Source organism: Bolinopsis microptera, chromosome 3, assembly GCF_026151205.1.
Source record: "Bolinopsis microptera isolate Bmic1 chromosome 3, MBARI_Bmic_1.0, whole genome shotgun sequence".
Taxonomy (NCBI): domain Eukaryota; kingdom Metazoa; phylum Ctenophora; class Tentaculata; order Lobata; family Bolinopsidae; genus Bolinopsis; species Bolinopsis microptera.
In genome coordinates, this window is record NC_087074.1 from 2,343,241 (window position 1) to 2,364,789 (window position 21,549).

Consider the following 21,549-nt stretch of genomic DNA (forward strand, 5'->3'; position numbering starts at 1 on the left):
ATCTAACCAAGACCAGTTGTGTCGATTAACATTTAATAGGTGAGTCTAAGTGACACAAATGGAAAATTTTAAGAAAAGACGGATCAAAACACAGATCCAAGGACAAGGAGACCCCACTGCAGGACCATACATGCTATCGGCTTGTGCATGGCCCAAAAGATTCCTGTTGTCCAGGAAACTGTACGTAGCTGGTCAACTAGTTTTGAATTCAGACTAGGCTTGATGAGTTCTGGGGTTTCTAGAAGTAAGAGTCCAAACAGACCGTAATCAGTGCCCTCCACCCCTAATAAGCTTATAGTATTAGATGACAGTGAATATCGAGGCTAACTTAATTATGAGTTATGTACCCTCGCTGCCTATGCAGTAATGGGAGAGAGAGCGAGGAGGGAGAAAAAGAGAGCCATTTTATGTCACATTTGTGGTACAAAACCATCAATTAAACCACTTACCACCGACCGATTTAAAAACCTTTTTCATTTGGCTTTGTAAGAGTTTTCTCGGCACTATACCAAAAAACCAGTCCTGTAACTCTTACCGTTTTCTTGATTAAGCTGCTCGGAAATTACATGCGCACAGACAGACAGACAGACAGACACACACACATTCTGAGATTATTGTTTAAGATTGTAACACTCCTTGTTCAGAAAACATCTTAAATCAAATTTTAGATTGGGACCCCTGGCCCCCAGCACCTTTACAAGTAGTATTTATGAATTCTTCAAATTCATTATAAGTACATTATTCAAATATTATTCAAATTCATTATAAGTACTTAAAAGTTATTTTTTAGACTATGATTATGTAAAAAGAATGTGATTCACACTTATGAGTCTAAAAGAGGTGACATCAAATAATGTCTGAGACACAAAGCATGCCGAAGATGTCTGTGCTAAGTGGAAGAATGTCCCACTTGTGCACTGTCATAGGATCCCACATGTTCATGGTTGGAGGATATCACAAAGGGGAAGGAGAGGAGCGTTTCAAAGACAGGGACATCTCCGTTCACTTGTCTGATATCAACATTTACTCTATCAGAGATGTATAAATATTTTATAGAATATTATTTTTTTAAAGTAACGCTATGAATCTGTTATTAAGCTCAGTAAACTTCAAGATAAAACATAAATTTGAGCTGAAATACTATGGGCTATGATTTAAAATTATCTTTTTCTTTGTTGGCAATGTTGTGATTTAATGTCATTACTCATCACAATAACTACCAGGCTACTTGGAGGAAAGTAAAGGCAAGTGGAGATGTCCCAAACCGTGGAAGCGGAATGTGCATGGCAGGCAGCAAGAAGTGTATTTATGCTTTTGGGGGACTCATTATCAATGACTCTGGAATGTAAGTAAGGGTTTTCTAAATTAATAGGTTATCAATTGATTGAATATCAATTCAGAGTTCTACTTCAAAATTCATTTACTTTGATTAATCCAATTGCAATGGGCTTTCCTTAAGTAACATATAATTCCATCAGGCGAGAGTTTTCAAATACACTGCACGAGTTGAACACTGAGACAATGACTTGGAGACTACTGAAACCTGTGTCAGGGTCCAGTCCTCCTGGTATTACAGACAGGCCGAGCATCAGAGACAAGGCTGCTATGGTTTACTACAATGGTGCTTTGTGGGTCTTTGCTGGGTGGGGCACTAGAATCGACAGAACGCAGCATAACAGTCGAGTTAGCAATATTTTCACTTTGAAATATAAGTTGCATATCTGATGTATTTATTGTAAGGAAATTACTGACTGAAATGCATAACTGAATTTTCACTACTATATACTATATATTATATACAGTATATATACAGGGTGGGCCAAAAGTCAGTACCCATACGTTGGCCTTAATAGCTCCGCCGTGTTTTATATTTGAGAGCTGTTGCTTTGCAGATGGCATACTGTACTTACTGGTTCGAGGATTCCGTCGTCAAAATTTGAAAATTCGAATATTTTAGACCACGCCCATTCAATATTAAAACACCTATATTGTTTTCTCTGAACATGCTGAACGCCTAATTTTTTCAGAGACGGTAGATTATTAAATGTTGCATATGATCTGAAAACATGAGGTAAAACGGATTAGAAATGACGAAGTTATCAAGCATTTTCTGTATCTCGTTAACAATATTGACTGGGTGATTATGTGACACCGTGACACGACACCTTAATTGGGCACCCTTAACAATTCCCATAATGTTTAACGGGGTAGTTAACGGGGGCACCTTATCACGTGATTAGGTAAACCAATCACCTGATCACACGTAATGAATAAACTCGTTATGCTTCATATCTCGGTCATCTGAGAAGCTACAGTTCTAATTCTTTCAGGACAAACGTAATTCGAATGGCCAAACACAATTCAATAACATTTAGCTTGATCCGACTATCCAAACTATCAAATGAATGTGAAAATGAACCTCCATTTGAAAAAAATGAACGCGAATATTTTTCGAGTTGACAAATTCCTCGAACCAGTGGTGGTACTAAGTCATACCAGAAAGAAGTATTTAAATTGGGCACTCAGTGACTGAGCTATAAAGGCCAACGTATGGGTACTGACTTTTGGCCCACCCTGTAGTAATGAAAATTCAGTTAAGCATTTCAGTGACTATATATATAATATATAGTCTTCTTAAAATACAGAGTGTTCTTATTGTTGGAACTTTCATTACTAATATGGTAATGTGGATCACAGTTATAACTTAAGTGTATAATATATGTATGATGTCACATGTCTAATATGTTACACCCATCTCAGTTTGTTCCCGACATGTCACACGAGTTTGTAGGCTGGAATAATGAGTTGTGGAGATTTGATCTGAAGACAATGAAGTGGAACTCTCCTCAGTGTACGGGAACTGCCCCCTCGCCACGCGCTGCTCACACCCTCACGATGTACTCTGATAACAGGTAATCACACTCTCACGATGTACTCTGATAACAGGTAATCACACTATCAATATGTACTCTGATAACAGGTAATCACACCCTCACGATGTACTCTGATAACAGGTAATCACACTCTCACGATGTACTCTGATAACAGGTAATCACACTATCAATATGTACTCTGATAACAGGTAATCACACTCTCAATATGTATTCTGATAACAGGTAATCACACTCTCAATATGTACTCTGATAACAGGTAATCACACTCTCAATATGTATTCTGATAACAGGTAATCACACTCTCAATATTAATTCTGAGAACAGGTAATCACACTCTCAATATGTACTCTGATAACAGGTAATCACACTATCAATATACATACTCTGATAACAGGTAATCACACTCTCAATATGTACTCTGATAACAGGTAATCTCACTATCAATATGTACTCTGATAACAGGTAATCACACTATCAATATGTACTCTGATAACAGGTTATCACACTCTCAATATGTACTCTGATAAAAGGTAATCACACTCTCAATATATATTCTGATAACAGGTAATCACACTCTAAATATGTACTCTGATAACAGGTAATCACACTATCAATATACATACTCTGATAACAGGTAATCACACTCTCAATATGTACTCTGATAACAGGTAATCTCACTATCAATATGTACTCTGATAAAAGGTAATCACACTCTCAATATATATTCTGATAACAGGTAATCACACTCTAAATATGTACTCTGATAACAGGTAATCACACTATCAATATACATACTCTGATAACAGGTAATCACACTCTCAATATGTACTCTGATAACAGGTAATCTCACTATCAATATGTACTCTGATAACAGGTAATCACACTATCAATATGTACTCTGATAACAGGTTATCACACTCTCAATATGAACTCTGTTAACAGGTAATCACACTCTCAATATGTACTCTGATAACAGGTAAACACACTCTCAATATGTACTCTGATAACAGGTAATCACACTCTCAATATGTACTCTGTTAACAGGTAATCACACTCTCAATGTGTACTCTGATAACAGGTTATCACACTCTCAATATGAACTCTGTTAACAGGTCATCACACTCTCAATATGTACTCTGTTAACAGGTAATCACACTCTCAATATGTACTCTGATAACAGGTAATCACACTATCAATATGTACTCTGATAACAGGTAATCACACTCTCAATATGAATTCTGATAACAGGTAATCACACTCTCAATATGTACTCTGATAACAGGTAATCTCACTCTCAATATGTACTCTGATAACAGGTAATCACACTATCAATATGTATTCTGATAACAGGTAATCTCACTATCAATATGTACTCTGATAACAGGTAATCACACTATCAATATGTACTCTGATAACAGGTAATCTCACTATCAATATGTACTCTGATAACAGGTAATCACACTATCAATATGTACTCTGATAACAGGTAATCTCACTATCAATATGTACTCTGATAACAGGTAATCTCACTATCAATATGTACTCTGATAACAGGTAATCACACTATCAATATGTACTCTGATAACAGGTAATCTCACTATCAATATGTACTCTGATAACAGGTAATCACACTATCAATATGTACTCTGATAACAGGTAATCACACTATCAATATGTACTCTGATAACAGGTAATCACACTCTCAATATGTATTCTGATAACAGGTAATCACACTATCAATTATATGTACTCTGATAACAGGTTATCACACTCTCAATATGTACTCTGATAACAGGGTAATCCCTCTCTCCAAAATCCACGTTTTTCTGCAAAAAACGACCATTCGTAACCTTTCACTATCGTCTTTTTACAAAAGAGTGCGAATGGAAAAAATTAAGACTATACAATATAATACTAGATACATAATACATATTGTACACATTCTCAAGGTAGATTAGTCCTTAAAAACAGGTTGTCTGTGCGGTTAGCTCAGTATGGCAATGTGTTATTTACTACTACAACTACTACACTGCAGCACTACTTAATATCTACTAGTGTCTCATTGTGTAGACGTCATCTTTCCAACTATGTAGTAAACGGTACACATTGTCATATGTATCAGTTAATGTTTCCTGAGTTACGTAACCATGTGAAACTGTTGCACTCAGGCAATGTTTCCTGAGTTACGTAACCATGTGAAACTGTTGCACTCAGGCAATGTTTCCTGAGTTACGTAACCATGTGAAACTGTTGCACTCAGGCAATGTTTCCTGAGTTACGTAACCATGTGAAACTGTTGCACTCAGGCAATGTTTCCTGAGTTACGTAACCATGTGAAACTGTTGCACTCAGGCAATGTTTTCTGAGTTACGTAACCATGTGAAACTGTTGCACTCAGGCAATGTTTCCTGAGTTACGTAACCATGTGAAACTGTTGCACTCAGGCAATGTTTCCTGAGTTACGTAACCATGTGAAACTGTTGCACTCAGGCAATGTTTCCTGAGTTACGTAACCATGTGAAACTGTTGCACTCAGGCAATGTTTTCTGAATTAAGTAACCATGTGAAACTGTTGCACTCAGGCAATGTTTCCTGAGTTACGTAACCATGTGAAACTGTTGCACTCAGGCAATGTTTCCTGAGTTACGTAACCATGTGAAACTGTTGCACTCAGGCAATGTTTTCTGAGTTACGTAACCATGTGAAACTGTTGCACTCAGGCAATGTTTCCTGAGTTACGTAACCATGTGAAACTGTTGCACTCAGGCAATGTTTCCTGAGTTACGTAACCATGTGAAACTGTTGCACTCAGGCAATGTTTCCTGAGTTACGTAACCATGTGAAACTGTTGCACTCAGGCAATGTTTTCTGAATTAAGTAACCATGTGAAACTGTTGCACTCAGGCAATGTTTCCTGAGTTACGTAGCTACACTCTACACCTGTATACCTGTAGCTACACTCTACACCTGTATACCTGTAGCTACACTCTACACCTGTATACCTGTAGCTACACTCTACACCTGTATACCTGTAGCTACACTCTACACCTGTATACCTGTAGCTACACTCTACACCTGTATACCTGTAGCTACACTCTACACCTGTATACCTGTAGCTACACTCTACAGGTACTGTAACGCTAACTAAGTAACCATAGTAACACTGCAGGTATACTACAGGTGGAAGTAGGCTGCTCCCCACTAAGCACACTAGCTTCCTGATTTATTGCTACAACTAAATAATATTATACACACTTAACCGTACAGAAATAGCTCAGGTCAAATGCCGCTATTATATTAGCAGTGCAACTCAGTGTTTGCACTGCCGTGACAGGAATAGAACAACAGCGTGTTCTATAAATACCAGACAGTTTGCATTTTACTAGAGACAGTTCTAGAATAACACCTGACTAACTGATAACAACATGATTTGAGTTTAAACTGGTCTGTAATGTATAACAACAACTTATTGAGTAACTATAGTAACACTACTTATTAAGTAACCATAGTAACACTACTTATTAGTAGTAATCTAACATTAAATGCTCGAGACTAAGTTCATTTCAACAAAGTCATTTACGTAGAGGAAGGCTCCTAGCCCAAAGGGGGTGTTGTTATCAGGACTGTCGCAGGACTGTCGCAGGACTGTCGCAGGACTGTCGCAGGACTGTCGCAGGACTGTCGCAGGACTGTCGCAGGACTGTCGCAGGACTGTCGCAGGACTGTCGCAGGACTGTCGCAGGACTGTCGCAGGACTGTCGTAGGACTGTTGCAGGACTGTCGCAGGACTGTCGCAGGACTGTCGCAGGACTGTCGCAGGACTGTCGCAGGACTGTCGCAGGACTGTCGCAGGACTGTCGCAGGACTGTCGCAGGACTGTCGCAGGACTGTCGCAGGACTGTCGCAGGACTGTCGTAGGACTGTTGCAGGACTGTCGCAGGACTGTCGCAGGACTGTCGCAGGACTGTTGCAGGACTGTCGCAGGACTGTTGCAGTATTGTCGCAGGACTGTTGCAGGACTGTCGCAGGACTGTCGACCTACAATATGTCAGTATAATGTACAATGTACATATAAATTTAATATTTCTCCGTGATCGTATCGGCACACAATGAGTTGACACATCACATGTTAAATTGTACCGGATACTTTAACAATAAACCGTGTATCTTGATACTTATCGCACAGTTATATCATTATCTCACTATTATACATTGTAGTGTACAATTTACAGTGGGACGTACATTTATATTAGGTTATTAGTCAAATTCTTTACGTCAGGTTTTGTTATATTATGATAACTAAATTAATAGACCTGGTTGCTGGTGGAGAGGTTTTTACTTTGAAGTAGGACACTCAGTAGGACACCCCCCGCCCCCCCCCCCCCCCTTAGTCCTGGACCCCCCTCACTAGTCCTGGACCCCCCTCACTAGTCCTGGACCCCCTCACTAGTCCTGGACCCCCTCACTAGTCCTGGACCCCCTCACTAGTCCTGGACCCCCCCCCCTCACTTGTCCTAGACCCCCTCACTAGTCCTTGACCCCCCTCACTAGTCCTGGACCCCCCCTCACTAGTCCTGGACCCCCTCACTAGTCCTGGACCCCCCCTCACTAGTCCTGGACCCCCCTCACTAGTCCTGGACCCCCCCCTCACTTGTCCTAGACCCCCTCACTAGTCCTTGACCCCCCTCACTAGTCCTTGACCCCCCTCACTAGTCCTGGACCCCCCCTCACTAGTCCTGGACCCCCTCACTAGTCCTGGACCCCCCCTCACTAGTCCTTGACCCCCCTCACTAGTCCTGGACCCCCCCTCACTAGTCCTTGACCCCCCTCACTAGTCCTTGACCCCCCTCACTAGTCCTTGACCCCCCTCACTAGTCCTGGACCCCCCCTCACTAGTCCTTGACCCCCCTCACTAGTCCTGGACCCCCCCTCACTAGTCCTGGACCCCCTCACTAGTCCTGGACCCCCCCCTCACTAGTCCTGGACCCCCCTCACTAGTCCTGGACCCCCCCTCACTAGTCCTGGACCCCCTCACTAGTCCTGGACCCCCCCTCACTAGTCCTGGACCCCCCTCACTAGTCCTTGACCCCCCTCACTAGTCCTTGACCCCCCTCACTAGTCCTGGACCCCCTCACTAGTCCTGGACCCCCCCTCACTAGTCCTGGACCCCCCTCACTAGTCCTTGACCCCCCTCACTAGTCCTGGACCCCCTCACTAGTCCTGGACCCCCCCTCACTAGTCCTGGACCCCCCTCACTAGTCCTTGACCCCCCTCACTAGTCCTGGACCCCCTCACTAGTCCTGGACCCCCCCTCACTAGTCCTGGACCCCCCTCACTAGTCCTGGACCCCCCCCACTAGTCCTGGAACCCACCCCCTCACTGCACTAGTCCTGAACCCCCACTAGTCCTGGAAAAGCTCCACTGGAAATCATATCAAATATTAAGGAGCTGATGCAATATCAACTACTAAGGAGATGATATCAACTACTAAGAAGATATCTACTGTAACTAAATTAATTTTAATGTTGAAGTAGTATACGTAATGATTATTTTTTTCAACAGTTCTTTACATATTATATACTTTTGAAATCGGATAATATACCATGTTATCTTTTATACCATATTCAAACTGCTGTATGTATATTATGATAATACAAATTGAAACGACCGGTTGAGTCAGACAAAACCATGATATCATCAGCAGACGAAACCACCCACAATTATGTATATGATAATATATATATAATATCTTAAGTAATAATCTCAGAATGTGTGTCTGTCTGTGTGTGTGTCTGTCTGTCTGTGCGCGTGTAATTTCCGAGCGGCTTAATCAAGAAAACAGTAAGGGTTATGGGACTGGTTTTTTCGATATAGTTTCGACAAAACTCTGACAAAGCCAAATGATAAAGGTTTTTTAAATCGGTCGGTGGTAAGTGGTTTAATTAATGGTTTTGTACCACAAATGTGACATAAAATGGTTTTCTTTTTCTCCCTCCTCGCTCTCTCTCCCATTACTGCATATGTAGATTGTAGGTTGGTACATGAATCATAATTAAGTTAGCCGCGAAAGATTCGCTGTCATGTAATAATATAAGCTCATTAGGGGAGGGGCACTCATTGCGGTCTGTTTGGACTGTAGAGAGAGAGTTCATACTTTCATACGACAATGTTATGCGTTGTAACATTGAAACGTTGAGTAATTCATTTCCTGATAAGAGCATTTTTCCTTGTCGCATCAAACGGGATCAATACAAATTTACACAAGAATACATTGCAACCATGCGACTCATAAACAATATTCCAATCCAGATTTTACAATGTTATGCGTGTTTTCAAATATAATAGGCGGGTTAATACTTTTGCATTTCAACTGCGATAGTGAAGTCCCGGCCGTAGGCACGGGTTACAGTTTACACTAGTATATATATATACATATATAAACAGCTATAATCGTTACCAGTACAGGTTCCTCCTGTATCTGTTATAGAATAATATCTTACGAGTATTAATCGGTCGTAAGTCTTAAATAATCTTAATCTTTTAAGATAGCGCCTTTTGTGCATGTTGTATTCAATAATGATGTAATGAAATTTGACAAAAAGTAAGGTAATCACGCAATAGTAGTTGATAAAACCTGGTAGTGTGCAGTAGTTGGCAATAAGCCAGATTAGTGTGCAGTATAAGTAGTTGGCAATAAGCCAGATTAGTGTGCAGTAGTTGGCAATAGTTAGTGTATTAATACTCTAGTAGCAGGGAATAGTTGAGTGTGCACTTCGATGTGTACTATTTCTGACAACACAGGGTTGTTTGTTAGGTCATTCTTAACCAAAATCGTGTGGGTGCACAATTTGTTTCGCTAGAGACAACCCTACAGGGCAAATTTTCTAAATTACCCTCAGTCGCGTATACGAGATTTTCGTATTTCGGCTCCTGAAGGTCATAGGGACTTCAATTTTGGCTTAAAATTACCGCAATAGCCATATTTATATACAACTTATGAAGCAACATAAGGTCTCCAGTGCTTTGTTTTATAGATATTGACAAAAAACTGTTTTTTGGCTCAGCGAACCAAAAATGGGACTGAATTTTGGTAACTTGAACTAGGAAGATCGTAGAGACTTGAATTTTAGCTTAAAATGAGCGCAAACATCACATTTATATACAACTTATAGAGCAATATAAGCCCTTTAATGCTTATTTGTTAAGATATTGACAAAAATCGGTCATTTTGACTACACGCGTGAGGAAAAATACCAAATTGGGCAACAACTTTGGTCTTTTTTTGACCAGTTTTGTGCTCAAGTTATTAAAATGTGCTTTGATGTTGTAGATCGGGTGTTTTCTTCCAATATGGGTTTCGGTATAAATCCGGAAGCACCCGGTTCATGCGTGATAGGGGTTAAAAACCCTAAAATGTCAGGCGATGGGCGAGACAATTGTCTGAATTTGGTTATAAAAACACTTGCACTCTTTGCTAGGGTTTGCTTTTTTCTGCTACATCGATCCGATTTCTAACTACTAATCATCCCCTCTACATCATTCTCTTTTAGATACATGATTTCTATAAGTTCTTGAAGGTACATCCGGCATGATGTAAAGTCTATATCAAAGCATTTTAATGTGGTCTTAACAAGTTGCAAGATATTCAAGTTCACTAATAAAACAGAGATTGTAGGATATTCTTCTTTTACATATTGATTATTGAGTAATTTTGGTTACACATGTGAGGAAAGATACCAAATTGGTTTACCAAACGAAGATTGTAGGTTATCTATTATTCTTTACATGATTATTGACGCAACTTTATAGTCAAACCTGTATTATTTTAAATATTTAATATTCATCCACACTCTCCATAAGAATATTATTGGGAGTCATTTTGTGGTTAAAATTCGATTAAATCAGTATTTCCAAGCAAAAAACTGCCCCAAATTTCTCCTCCGAATATGGTCCGCTAGTTCGAAATTTTAGCACTTATAAACGTTATTGTTAGACATTACATTAGTGTAATACCACTGAGACCAGATGTAGTAATCTATTCAGATAAAGCGAAGAAGGTGCATCTGAAATAAAGAGAACTTTGCTGATCAAGAGAAAATAATATTAAGAGATATCAGCAGCTGACAGAAGAGATTTCGATTGCAAGCTCCAGACAGTAGCAGTTCGAGTTCGAGTTCGAGGCATTTACAACTGCAGCCTCCAAACCTTTATGAACCACCTGAACGTAAACACTAAAGAGAAAAAGGCCTGCATGAAGATCGCTGAATTTAGCATGAGGGCATCATACACCATCTATCTGTCCAGAAACACCATTATATGGACAGATGATTGGGAGTTAGTCCAGAGGCTAGTAATTGCATAGTAGGAGCGTATAATGTTTGTAGAATGTAATTATTTTTACAAACTACCGTTCAAAACTTATAGATCAAGTGATAGCCTACCCACAATTATATTACAACGTCGTGGGGTCAGTCGATATTGTTGCTAAAAATCAGGAGCAAGCGTCTTGAAACAGGATACCATGAATCTGTATAAGTTTTAAGTAGTTTTCATTCTACGTTTAATATTATTATTGGGTCGTTTACGTTAAAGTTATATTTGGCCATTTTATAGCCTCCCCTCAAAAAGCCCACAATTACTCAATATGTAAAAGAAGAATATCCTACAATCTCTGTTTTATTAGTGAACTTGAATATCTTGCAACTAGTTAAGACCACATTAAAATGCTTTGATATAGACTTTACATCATGCCGGATGTACCTTCAAGAACTTATAGAAATCATGTATCTAAAAGAGAATGATGTAGAGGGGGATGATTAGTAGTTAGAAATCGGATCGATGTAGCAGAAAAAAGCAAACCCTAGCAAAGAGTGCAAGTGTTTTTATAACCAAATTCAGACAATTGTCTCGCCCATCGCCTGACATTTTAGGGTTTTTAACCCCTATCACGCATGAACCGGGTGCTTCCGGATTTATACCGAAACCCATATTGGAAGAAAACACCCGATCTACAACATCAAAGCACATTTTAATAACTTGAGTACAAAACTGGTCAAAAAAAGACCAAAGTTGTTGCCCAATTTGGTATTTTTCCTCACGCGTGTAGTCAAAATGACCGATTTTTGTCAATATCTTAACAAATAAGCATTAAAGGGCTTATATTGCTCTATAAGTTGTATATAAATGTGATGTTTGCGCTCATTTTAAGCTAAAATTCAAGTCTCTACGATCTTCCTAGTTCAAGTTACCAAAATTCAGTCCCATTTTTGGTTCGCTGAGCCAAAAAACAGTTTTTTGTCAATATCTATAAAACAAAGCACTGGAGACCTTATGTTGCTTCATAAGTTGTATATAAATATGGCTATTGCGGTAATTTTAAGCCAAAATTGAAGTCCCTATGACCTTCAGGAGCCGAAATACGAAAATCTCGTATACGCGACTGAGGGTAATTTAGAAAATTTGCCCTGTAGGGTTGTCTCTAGCGAAACAAATTGTGCACCCACACGATTTTGGTTAAGAATGACCTAACAAACAACCCTGTGTTGTCAGAAATAGTACACATCGAAGTGCACGCTCAACTATTACCTGCTACTAGAGTATAAGGAAGTTTGAGAGATCGATACCATAACACATTTATTTTGGAACTGTTTTAAAGATTTAAATGAGAATGAAAATATGGCGAATATTTATATTCGCTATCGGAGCAAGTTTGAACGGTTAAAAGGTTTTACCTTGAATATATAATGACAACTTTGTTTTGAAGGAACAGTTGTTATGTATGAACTTAATTAATTTAAACAATAAAACTCTGGATTATTGCGAGTATTAGAATACCACTTTTAAACCTTCCTTCAAAAGTATAAACAAACAGCTGTGTCCATTCCTAATTACACTCGCTCTCTCAATTTCTTCCTTTCCCTTTACCTTTAGTTCGTGTCTGATATCAGCTATCTACATGTCGGCTGATTAATATGTGTACAAATGATGATAATAATAGGTACCGTGTTATGTACGACTGGTATTCTGCCGTTTTCTCAGAAAAGGCAGTAAGTCCATATTTGCCATCTCGAGATATTGCGACTTTTGCGTTTATGGTTTTTTCTCCGCTTACTTTTTGCGTAAGATCGAAAGTAAACACGTTGAGTTATCAATAATTAGTTAAATTTTAATTTGTCAAAAAAATTAAAGCTTTGAGCCGTCCATAAGCTTAGATATAACCATTTTTATGCCAAATAATCGAACTTATTTTTCATACTGGATGGACTTACTGCCTTTTCTGAGAAAACGTGGACTTACTTCCTTTTCTGAGAAAAATCTCTGTTCAATATTTTTCTGAGAAGGAAGTAAGTCCAAGCTTTTTACTAAATTTTTTTCCCTGCTCTTGCCGAAGGCAAAAAGATCGTAGGGAATAAGTAATCGGGTTTGGATATATGAGGTGGCCCGACGGTCCTACGGTGTCGACAAAAGTCTGCTCCTTCGCAATATAGACCACTCCCCTATAATTATGTGTATAAAAGGAGTCTATTTTGCGCGCGCGACGCTGGTTATGAGTTAACTAATTACAGGCATAGCAACCAGTTTTTGGTGCTTGACGACTGTTACAAACGGATCAATCATCAATATAGGTGTTATTTGTGTGAAACAAGCTTAATAATTTACCGAGTGATAAAAATAAAATTCAGCAAGTCAAAACAAATAAAATTATGATGTCAGCTGATAAACTCGTGGCTGTGGGCTGATTATTTAACATTTAATCGACACTGAATGGTAGAAAGCATTGAAATACATAGTTGAGAACAAATGTTACTTCACAGTTACATTCAGAAGCAACTATAATATCAAGATTGTGGTATGCTTTTAAAGAATCCTATATCAAATAAAAGGCTCGAAAGTCGATGGTGCTGTGATATGTCGAGTAAGAATAAAAATGTATTAGTTTATGTTAGATACAAATAATAACTAAGACGAGACAGCATATTTTATTACAGTCAATAAGTTGGCATACGATGCAGTAATATGACGTGACATGATACGCATATCGTTATTGTTAACACGAAACAAAACCGCGCAAAGTATGAAATGATCTACAACCAAACCACATACAGATCGACGGCGACACCTCAAATGCGCGCAGGATTTTTCAAGTTCTGCACGCCTAATATAATATAAACGTTTATTACATTGTACATGCGCCAAACACCACTCTGGGATACAATAAAGTAGAACAATTAAATTGTATGCAGTAGGGAAATTTGATCGTGCGTGGTGTTACCGCGGCGAAATTCTTGTTGAGGTTGGGATCTATGTATTTTGGATTATATTGTAAAATATAAACAATTAGGTAAATCTAAATTGCTCCATATTATATAATAAATGTTTTTGAATAATAGTATGCCCTTATTTAGGCAAACTCGCCAATTTTGAACGATTTCAGTGCATTAAATGATATCTTATCGATATTTTGATGAAAATGAACTTGATCTAAAAGATATACCTAAACTAAACATTCTCTGCGATTATAACAGCTCAATAACTGCTCCAATGTTTATGTTTTGCGACTAAAATACATCCGACGTTTTTGAAAATCGGCCACCAAATTTTTTTTGAGGCCTAAATGAAAATTTTGATCACTCACGTAAGGTTGAAATGTAATCATACATCGATTCTGAAAATTTCAAGCGAAAATATCAATCGGCAGTAAAGTTATGTTCTTTTTGGGAAATCGCTTTCTAAAATTCCGTTTTTAGCATGCTTTTATAGGAAGTAAGTCCAGCTACTTCTTCCTATCACAAATAATTTATCTCAGAAAAGGCAGTAAGTCCACGGAATAACTTCCTTATCTCAGAAAATTTTCAAGATTTTCTCAGAAAAGGCAGTAAGTCCGGACTTACGTCCTTCTCTCAGAAAATAATTGGCCAAAACCGAACATAATGTTTCTCAACAGGGACTTACTTCCTTAGGAATTGCATGCAACAATGTTTCTATACATTAATATGTAGCTCATGTTGTAGAGAATTTTCTACTGAAAATTTTGATACCAATATTGTCATATTTCGAAAATTTGGACTAACTGCCTTTTCTGAGAAAACGGCAGTATTGGAAATAATCTGATTCTAAATTGTAAGTAATGCGGTGTATTGTGTGCTGTATTGTATAATTGTACATGCTGTATTGTATTGTGTACTGTATTTTGTAATGGATTATACTGGTCTGTACTCTGTATTATTGCATTGTGTCCAATGTAATTTTTGAGCAGATTAATGATTTAATAGTTCAGTGAACTATATTAATTGTTGTTGCTGACAAATACGATAATATGATAGCACTAACACTTTTTAATTTAAGTGTGTTTTGTTAATCAATTTAAATGTAATTGATGAGATTTTCACACAAATATGGAGGATGTAATGAAGTGTGTTTCCTGGATATTTTGGGTATGTTTTAATCGTGTTTGTCCAAATTAAATGGGTAAGCATTTCCTGATGATAACAGTAATTAACTGAGTGTGTCCAGATTTTACATCAAATTTTCAGCATCATGTGAAATATAATAAGTTCTATTTCCTGGTGTTAATATGATAACCCCCTTACTCCTTAGTAAGGGCTTCCTGAATTTGTGCTCCTGAATGCCTATTTTCCGAATTATAACTTCGTTTTAAGTAGTAATATACCTTCACACCAGTATCAACGACCAGGACACGTCTATCTTATCGTATGTTATTGAGTCCACCTTTCACTTAAAGGCTCTAAGATTTATGAAAGTTACTTATTAATTAAATATTGAACTGCCCAGTTATTTTGTTGTATTTCAGAGCAGTATTATTTGGCGGAAGGACACGCGAAGGCAGAGTATCGGAGTTGTACATTTTTAACCTAGACACCTTCACCTGGGAAGGGCCCATAGAGACAGGCCCTGGTCCTGAGGCCCGCTCGCTCCACACCTGTACCCGTCTACACGACGATAACGTACTGTTACTCGGGGGAATGAATGGCAACGGTGACTCAGTCAAAGCTCAGTGGGTTCTTGAAACCGGACCCGACCCGAAATGGAAACGGGTAAGTTATTAGATTGGTGTCTGCGTACATTGATATGTACATCTTGTAATTCAATTGATCAATTGAGTGCTGATTGCTGATATCGGTGCAAAATACTGGATTTAAAAGTATCGCAGCCCTTATATTATGGTTTAAGCCTCAAACTACCATCTTTGTACTTATCTCCTACATATCCTAACTCGAACGTATGTAGCGACAAAGACGCGCGCCACAGTGTTATCGGTATTTTCAGTAGCGCGCGAGAGCATATTACCAGTATACTTTAGTTGTGGTGCGCATTGACTATAATATTTTGTGGCTTTTATTTGTGGCTGTAAAATCTTCAACCATTTCTAGTTTTCTTCAACATTCTGCCCTCCTTTTCACAGTCTCTAGTTATTAATATTTTCTGAGCCGGATAATTTTTATAATGGAGACATTTTAAGCTAAAGCGACTTGTAACTCAAGTTCTCAATTTCTACATTGGCAGATTGTGCGAACGCGTGCGCGCATTTGTTACTAAAAATAACGAACTAAATCGTGAAGTTGTTTTGCTGCAATTTCTGCAACGGCCAGTCATTGTGCCAATTTGACTTTCGATTACAACAATTATAATAAATAGCATTCTTTATAAAAGACTGTCTATAAATTTATCGCATAGTTGACGGTCTCATTTTAGCTTAAGATCGAGTAATAATTCTAAACCAACGTTATTTCATCAGGTGGAGCTATGTGATGAGGAACTGTGTGCCCGCACTTGGCATACCACAGCGTCTTACAACGTGTCGGAGCAATGCTCAGAGTTGTTGGTATTTGGGGGAAGCCCTGACAACATCTGGCAACCGAAACACAAATACTGGGCTAACATGGTCCGCTTTAATTACGGTAAGAAACACTAGGAATATTATTATCACAATTATAATTGGAAACTTTCTTTTTGTACGACAGCCCACGTCCTAACTCTCCTCACGTCCGAAAAGGGCGTTTCTCTTGTATCAAATATGAGAAATAAGAAGTTGCATAGTAACCATGGTAACGGCGTTGAACGCGCACGTGCAAATATTTGCGAGCGACATTTTGATCGGTTTTGTTGTTATTATGTTGTGTTCAGAGCGAGCAACATTTGAATAGGCTGTATATTCGGTTGTGACGGATATTTTTTGATTCGATAAAAACTGACTACCAAAGAATACTATTATTTTCCTCCCTGTGATCACGGGTTTTCTAGTATTATACAATTTTGACTTTCATGTGTGTTTCTTAAAGAAACGCAAATAAAAGTATGTTTGTTCGGAAGTGAAAGTATGTTTGTTCTGGAGTGAAAATATGTTTGTTCTGGAGTTATAATCTGTTTGTTCTGGAGTTATAATCTGTTTGTTCTGGAGTTATAATCTGTGTGTTGTGGAGTTATAATCTGTTTTTTTTTTTCAGGAGTAAAGCCGTTATACGAGATGTGTTTAGACTACATTAGTCAGAGGAACACAGATCAGCCTCAAAATGACGATTTAGTTACAGATATTCTCTCAAGGTCAGTGCCCTTTACTTTTTACCTGAACGTGATAATATCCTTACCGTACTGACATATATATAATTGCCTTACTATTCTTCTTTGACACGTTCTATATTGTCGAGAACTGTTAAAAATGCAATTTGAGCCATTTAAAATAAAAAGAAGGAAACTTTATCAAGTATTACTTTCCAAAATCTAGTTTGCAATTTATAAGTTTTATAAGTTGAATTTTGTACAAAAAATGATAAATATAAAAATGATAAATAACTTTTCTGCAGAAAAAAGGTGATGGAAGCGGCGTCCTGTTCTTTTATAGACTCAGTTCCTATATACGACATGGAGTCCATCGGGCCTACTTCTGCCTCTTGAACCGTATTACCGACTACACTGCATGCAGTCACTACATGCACACTACACTGTAGTCACTACAGCAGTTTATTTTATCATCAGCGAGAGATTTGAACTTTATACTTCTGTCAGGACTTTGCACCGGTAAGATTCTGTAGTTTTGTTCAATAATAATAAACATTTCAGTGCAGAAATAGGACAATTGGATTTCAAATAAGTTCCAAGATTGAGGCAATGTTCTACTCTATTTCAAGGCAACAAGGTTGTGTGTGAAATCTTGTGTGATTCTGATTCATTCTCCTGATTTCTTATTGTTTGAAATGTCAAGAGGAGAATCTTGTGAGTTTTGAGTGAACTATTTGTACTGAAGCAATGTATAATTTCATGTAGTAATATCTTATTGTTATTTGATTTGTGTGTTTTCGATAGTCTGTTATGGAAACAGCTGTTTTGGGGTAAAAGTTATTTTGATAAGTTTATTTCGAGGGGTATTTAACTGTGTAAATAAATATTATTATTGTTGTTGTGTTACAGTTAATGTATAGATTGTATAATCTGAGTTTATATGTACCGTAAATAGAAAGCTTCTGTGGAAAACTAAGATATTTCCATACATTAATCTTAGATTAACTTTTGTGTCAAATCCAAAACTTTCAAACATGGTCATACTTTGCACATTACTTATTTTCAGACGACTTTTGATTTGGTTTTGAAAAGAGTGTAAAATTAGATTTTTTAACTTCTCCGTCAGCAACAAAAAAACTGATGCTTCGCTGCAAAATATATATTACATACATATTATATTGTTATTAGAAAAGTTTAGCCGTGGGTACCAGCCAGGAAGTGGTTCAGTTTTTTTTAATGCTTGATGGCGATTTTCGACGCTTGCAGTATAATCGACTAATCGTAATTCATATTCAGTAATACTGGGATTTTGTAAGTTACTGCTGCTAGTTCAATAAAAATCGCTGTCATGTTTCAAACAAACATCCTCCTTCATATCACACCGTGTGATCACCTGTGAGAATTGTATCTGTATAATTTCTGTAATTCTCCTTCTACTGACGAGATTCTCGTTAGTAAATGAACGATTTTATTTCCTGCAAAGATTTCGTCTCTTTATTTCAATTTATTTGTGGACTGTAGCAAATCGTAATTAATTGTCACTTAACCACAAACCAAAGATCAAACATTTTGTTTGAATGACATAAATTTACTATTATACTCTCGCTGTCACGTTACTTTAATCAAATCTTTCCGTGGGTTGACCTTACCTTTAGTCAGTGTAATAAGCGCCATGACGCTGAGTGCGCCTGTGTGTACGTACACACAGGCGCACTCAGCACAGGCTATATCTCCACCGAAAGCACACAAATTGCGCGCATTGCTGTAACTTCTTTCAAACTTCATGAATCGAGATAGTGAAGTCTCTCTCTCTGTTCTGGTCAACAGTTTCTGGCATCTTACTAAAAAGATGGAGGCCTTATCACCGTGCCCACAGAATGCAACTCCTGCTAGCTGCATGCCAGGACTCCCAAAGTATATACGAAATCATAAAATAATAAATATCAATGCAACAGACCCCTGGAGTCTTGAAGCTGTCACTACCTGTCTCAGAGCAAACCCACTTCCGTTGTAGTACTTCTGCGGGCAGACAAGGGATTTCCGAGCCTGGGAGATATGTCTCTATGCGGAGATGGGCCTAGGTTGAGTTCCTAGTATGGGATTTAGCGAAATTTCCTGGTGAAGAATCCTAGGAGGTTACCCAAAAGGGCTTTCCCTATCCAGTCTTGTCGACTGTTCCACAAATTTGAAGATATGATTGTAGTTAACTGTTGTTAAGGTAGAGTTTACCAATTATCCTCATTCTAAACGTCATGATCTGGATGCACTTGCAGAGGAGGTGCTGGGATATTTCTGCTTCTCCTGAAAAGTGTTCACAATCTTGCGTCTCGAATTTGACGTTGTTTGCCACGTTCTGAAAATAAACTAGTGTGTAGTGGGCTGTGACCTATCCTGAAAGCGACCATGTTAGCCATCTGATGTGAGTTCCAGAAAAATTAAAGTTCCTGTATTTATATTTGTGGAGGAACATCTCAAGTGGAATGTTCCTTAGTCACTGAGTGTGGCCTATTTGGGAGGAAGGGTTCTGGTCCTATGGGGATGTTGTTGGATTGATCGTCCCTTGCGAATTCGTCCGATAGTTCTTTAAGTTTACTGGATCGAACGAAGTTCTACTCGACGAGAATACCAAGTGAGTTGAGTTGGTCTCATGTTGATAATGATTGACGATGTCAACCCTTCCAGATCGTTGCTCTGCTTCGCAGAGCAATGATCTTGTCTTCGATGCGAAGCAAGAATGCTAGTTTGCGCGGCGCGTCGTTGACGGATGTTACTCGTCTAAATTTCTTCGAAGTAGCGCGCGCCGTTTTCTTCGAAGTAGCGCGCGCCGGGCCAGACCATTAACAATGGTCAAGGCATGTCGAAGCGGCGAAGTCCTCCAAGTCTCATGAGATGTTCAAAACGAACCTGGAGTTAAAACTGGTGCTGTTAAGCGCTTTAAATGCAGCCTGGGAATCTGAAAGTGAGAGGAATTTATGATTGATGGAGATCCTTTAATTGACGATGTCAATTCATGGCAGCTCGGCGCGGCACAGTAGCGCATCTCGCCGATCTAGTCAGAGAGCACGTGTGGCGTTGTAGCGCGATGCGTTACTGTGCCGCGCCGCGCACTCAATGAGGCTTCTCACAGCGACATCAGACATGGTTAGATCGGCGAGATGCGCTACTGTGCCGCGCCGAGCTGCCATGAATTGACATCGTCAATTAACCGTGGAACAACAGCATTATTACACCCATACACAAAAAAGGCGACAAAGATAATTCTGGCAATTACAGAGCAGTTGCTGTGAGTATAATCGGGAAACTATTCTCGACCATCATGTTAAACAGGATAATCAAGTTCAAAAATGAATACAATGTACAACCCGGACCCCATAAATCAACTTGGCTTCGCTAAAGGAGCTCAAAAATACGACCACATACTCACACTCAACACCATTACGTCTAAATACAAAAAGCTCAAGGTTCTTGTCTATGCTGTTTTTGTGGACTTCCGGAAAGCATTCGACTCTGTTTGCCGTGAAGCTCTTTTCTTAAAATTAGCTAAACTAGGTATCACTGGCAAAACATTTAATGTTCTTAAACATATGTATAAAAATTCCACTGGCCAGATAAAACTATTTGGATTTGTCAGCGACAAATTTGATATCAATAAAGGAACTGAACCTAGGGTCATCCACTTTCCCCTGATCTTTTTAAGATATACATCAGAGATCTTTCCAATCGACTAGAATATGATAACTGTTCGAAAGTAATGAACCAACTTATCAGTCACTTACTATGGGCAGATGATCTGATACTCTTGGCACTGGACCCCAAAACCCTCCAAAAGCAACTCGATGCTTTGAACAATTTGTGCTTGGAATGGGGCGTCAAAATTAATGTAGATAAAACTAAACTCATGAAATTTAATGCCCGTTTTGATAATTATCAGCCAGTTCCCCTCAAAATTGGTAATCACAAGTATAAAATAATACGTGCGTGCGCGGCTTGAGTCGCGCCGCATAAGAACGGATGTGTGCAGGGGCTGGAGTACGCTTGTATGTAGATTAATGAAATGTTGCATTGTAAATATTGAGAATTGACGATATATTATGATCTAATAGTAATTTTTACAAAGCTGGCTTTGGATTTAGGTAAG

General features: G+C 38.6%; 2 protein-coding genes across 2 annotated transcripts in view; one reads left to right on the plus strand and one right to left on the minus strand.

Moving 5' to 3' along the window:
- The window catches only part of LOC134813337 (glutamine amidotransferase-like class 1 domain-containing protein 3, mitochondrial), a 74,257-nt gene that overhangs the window by 9,493 nt on the left and 43,215 nt on the right, over nucleotides 1-21,549 (minus strand). The window lies entirely within an intron of this gene.
- On the plus strand, nucleotides 782-18,936 carry LOC134812152 (kelch domain-containing protein 1-like). Its single transcript, XM_063819392.1, has 8 exons — nucleotides 782-1,039; nucleotides 1,224-1,345; nucleotides 1,479-1,683; nucleotides 2,761-2,912; nucleotides 15,706-15,949; nucleotides 16,651-16,813; nucleotides 17,360-17,456; nucleotides 17,717-18,936. The coding sequence occupies exons 1-8, from the start codon at nucleotides 854-856 to the stop codon at nucleotides 17,805-17,807; spliced, it is 1,260 nt and encodes a 419-aa protein (XP_063675462.1). The 5' UTR covers nucleotides 782-853; the 3' UTR covers nucleotides 17,808-18,936.

What these genes read in the sequence shown, in the direction of transcription:
- LOC134812152 (XM_063819392.1), top strand. Translation starts at nt 854, where the DNA reads ATGTCTGAGACACAAAGCATGCCGAAGATGTCTGTGCTAAGTGGAAGA. An exon ending in GAACGCAGCATAACAGTCGA is followed by an intron (nt 1,684 to 2,760) that starts GTTAGCAATATT and finishes CACCCATCTCAG; the next exon opens with TTTGTTCCCGACATGTCACA. An exon ending in GTTACAGATATTCTCTCAAG is followed by an intron (nt 17,457 to 17,716) that starts GTCAGTGCCCTT and finishes ACTTTTCTGCAG; the next exon opens with AAAAAAGGTGATGGAAGCGG.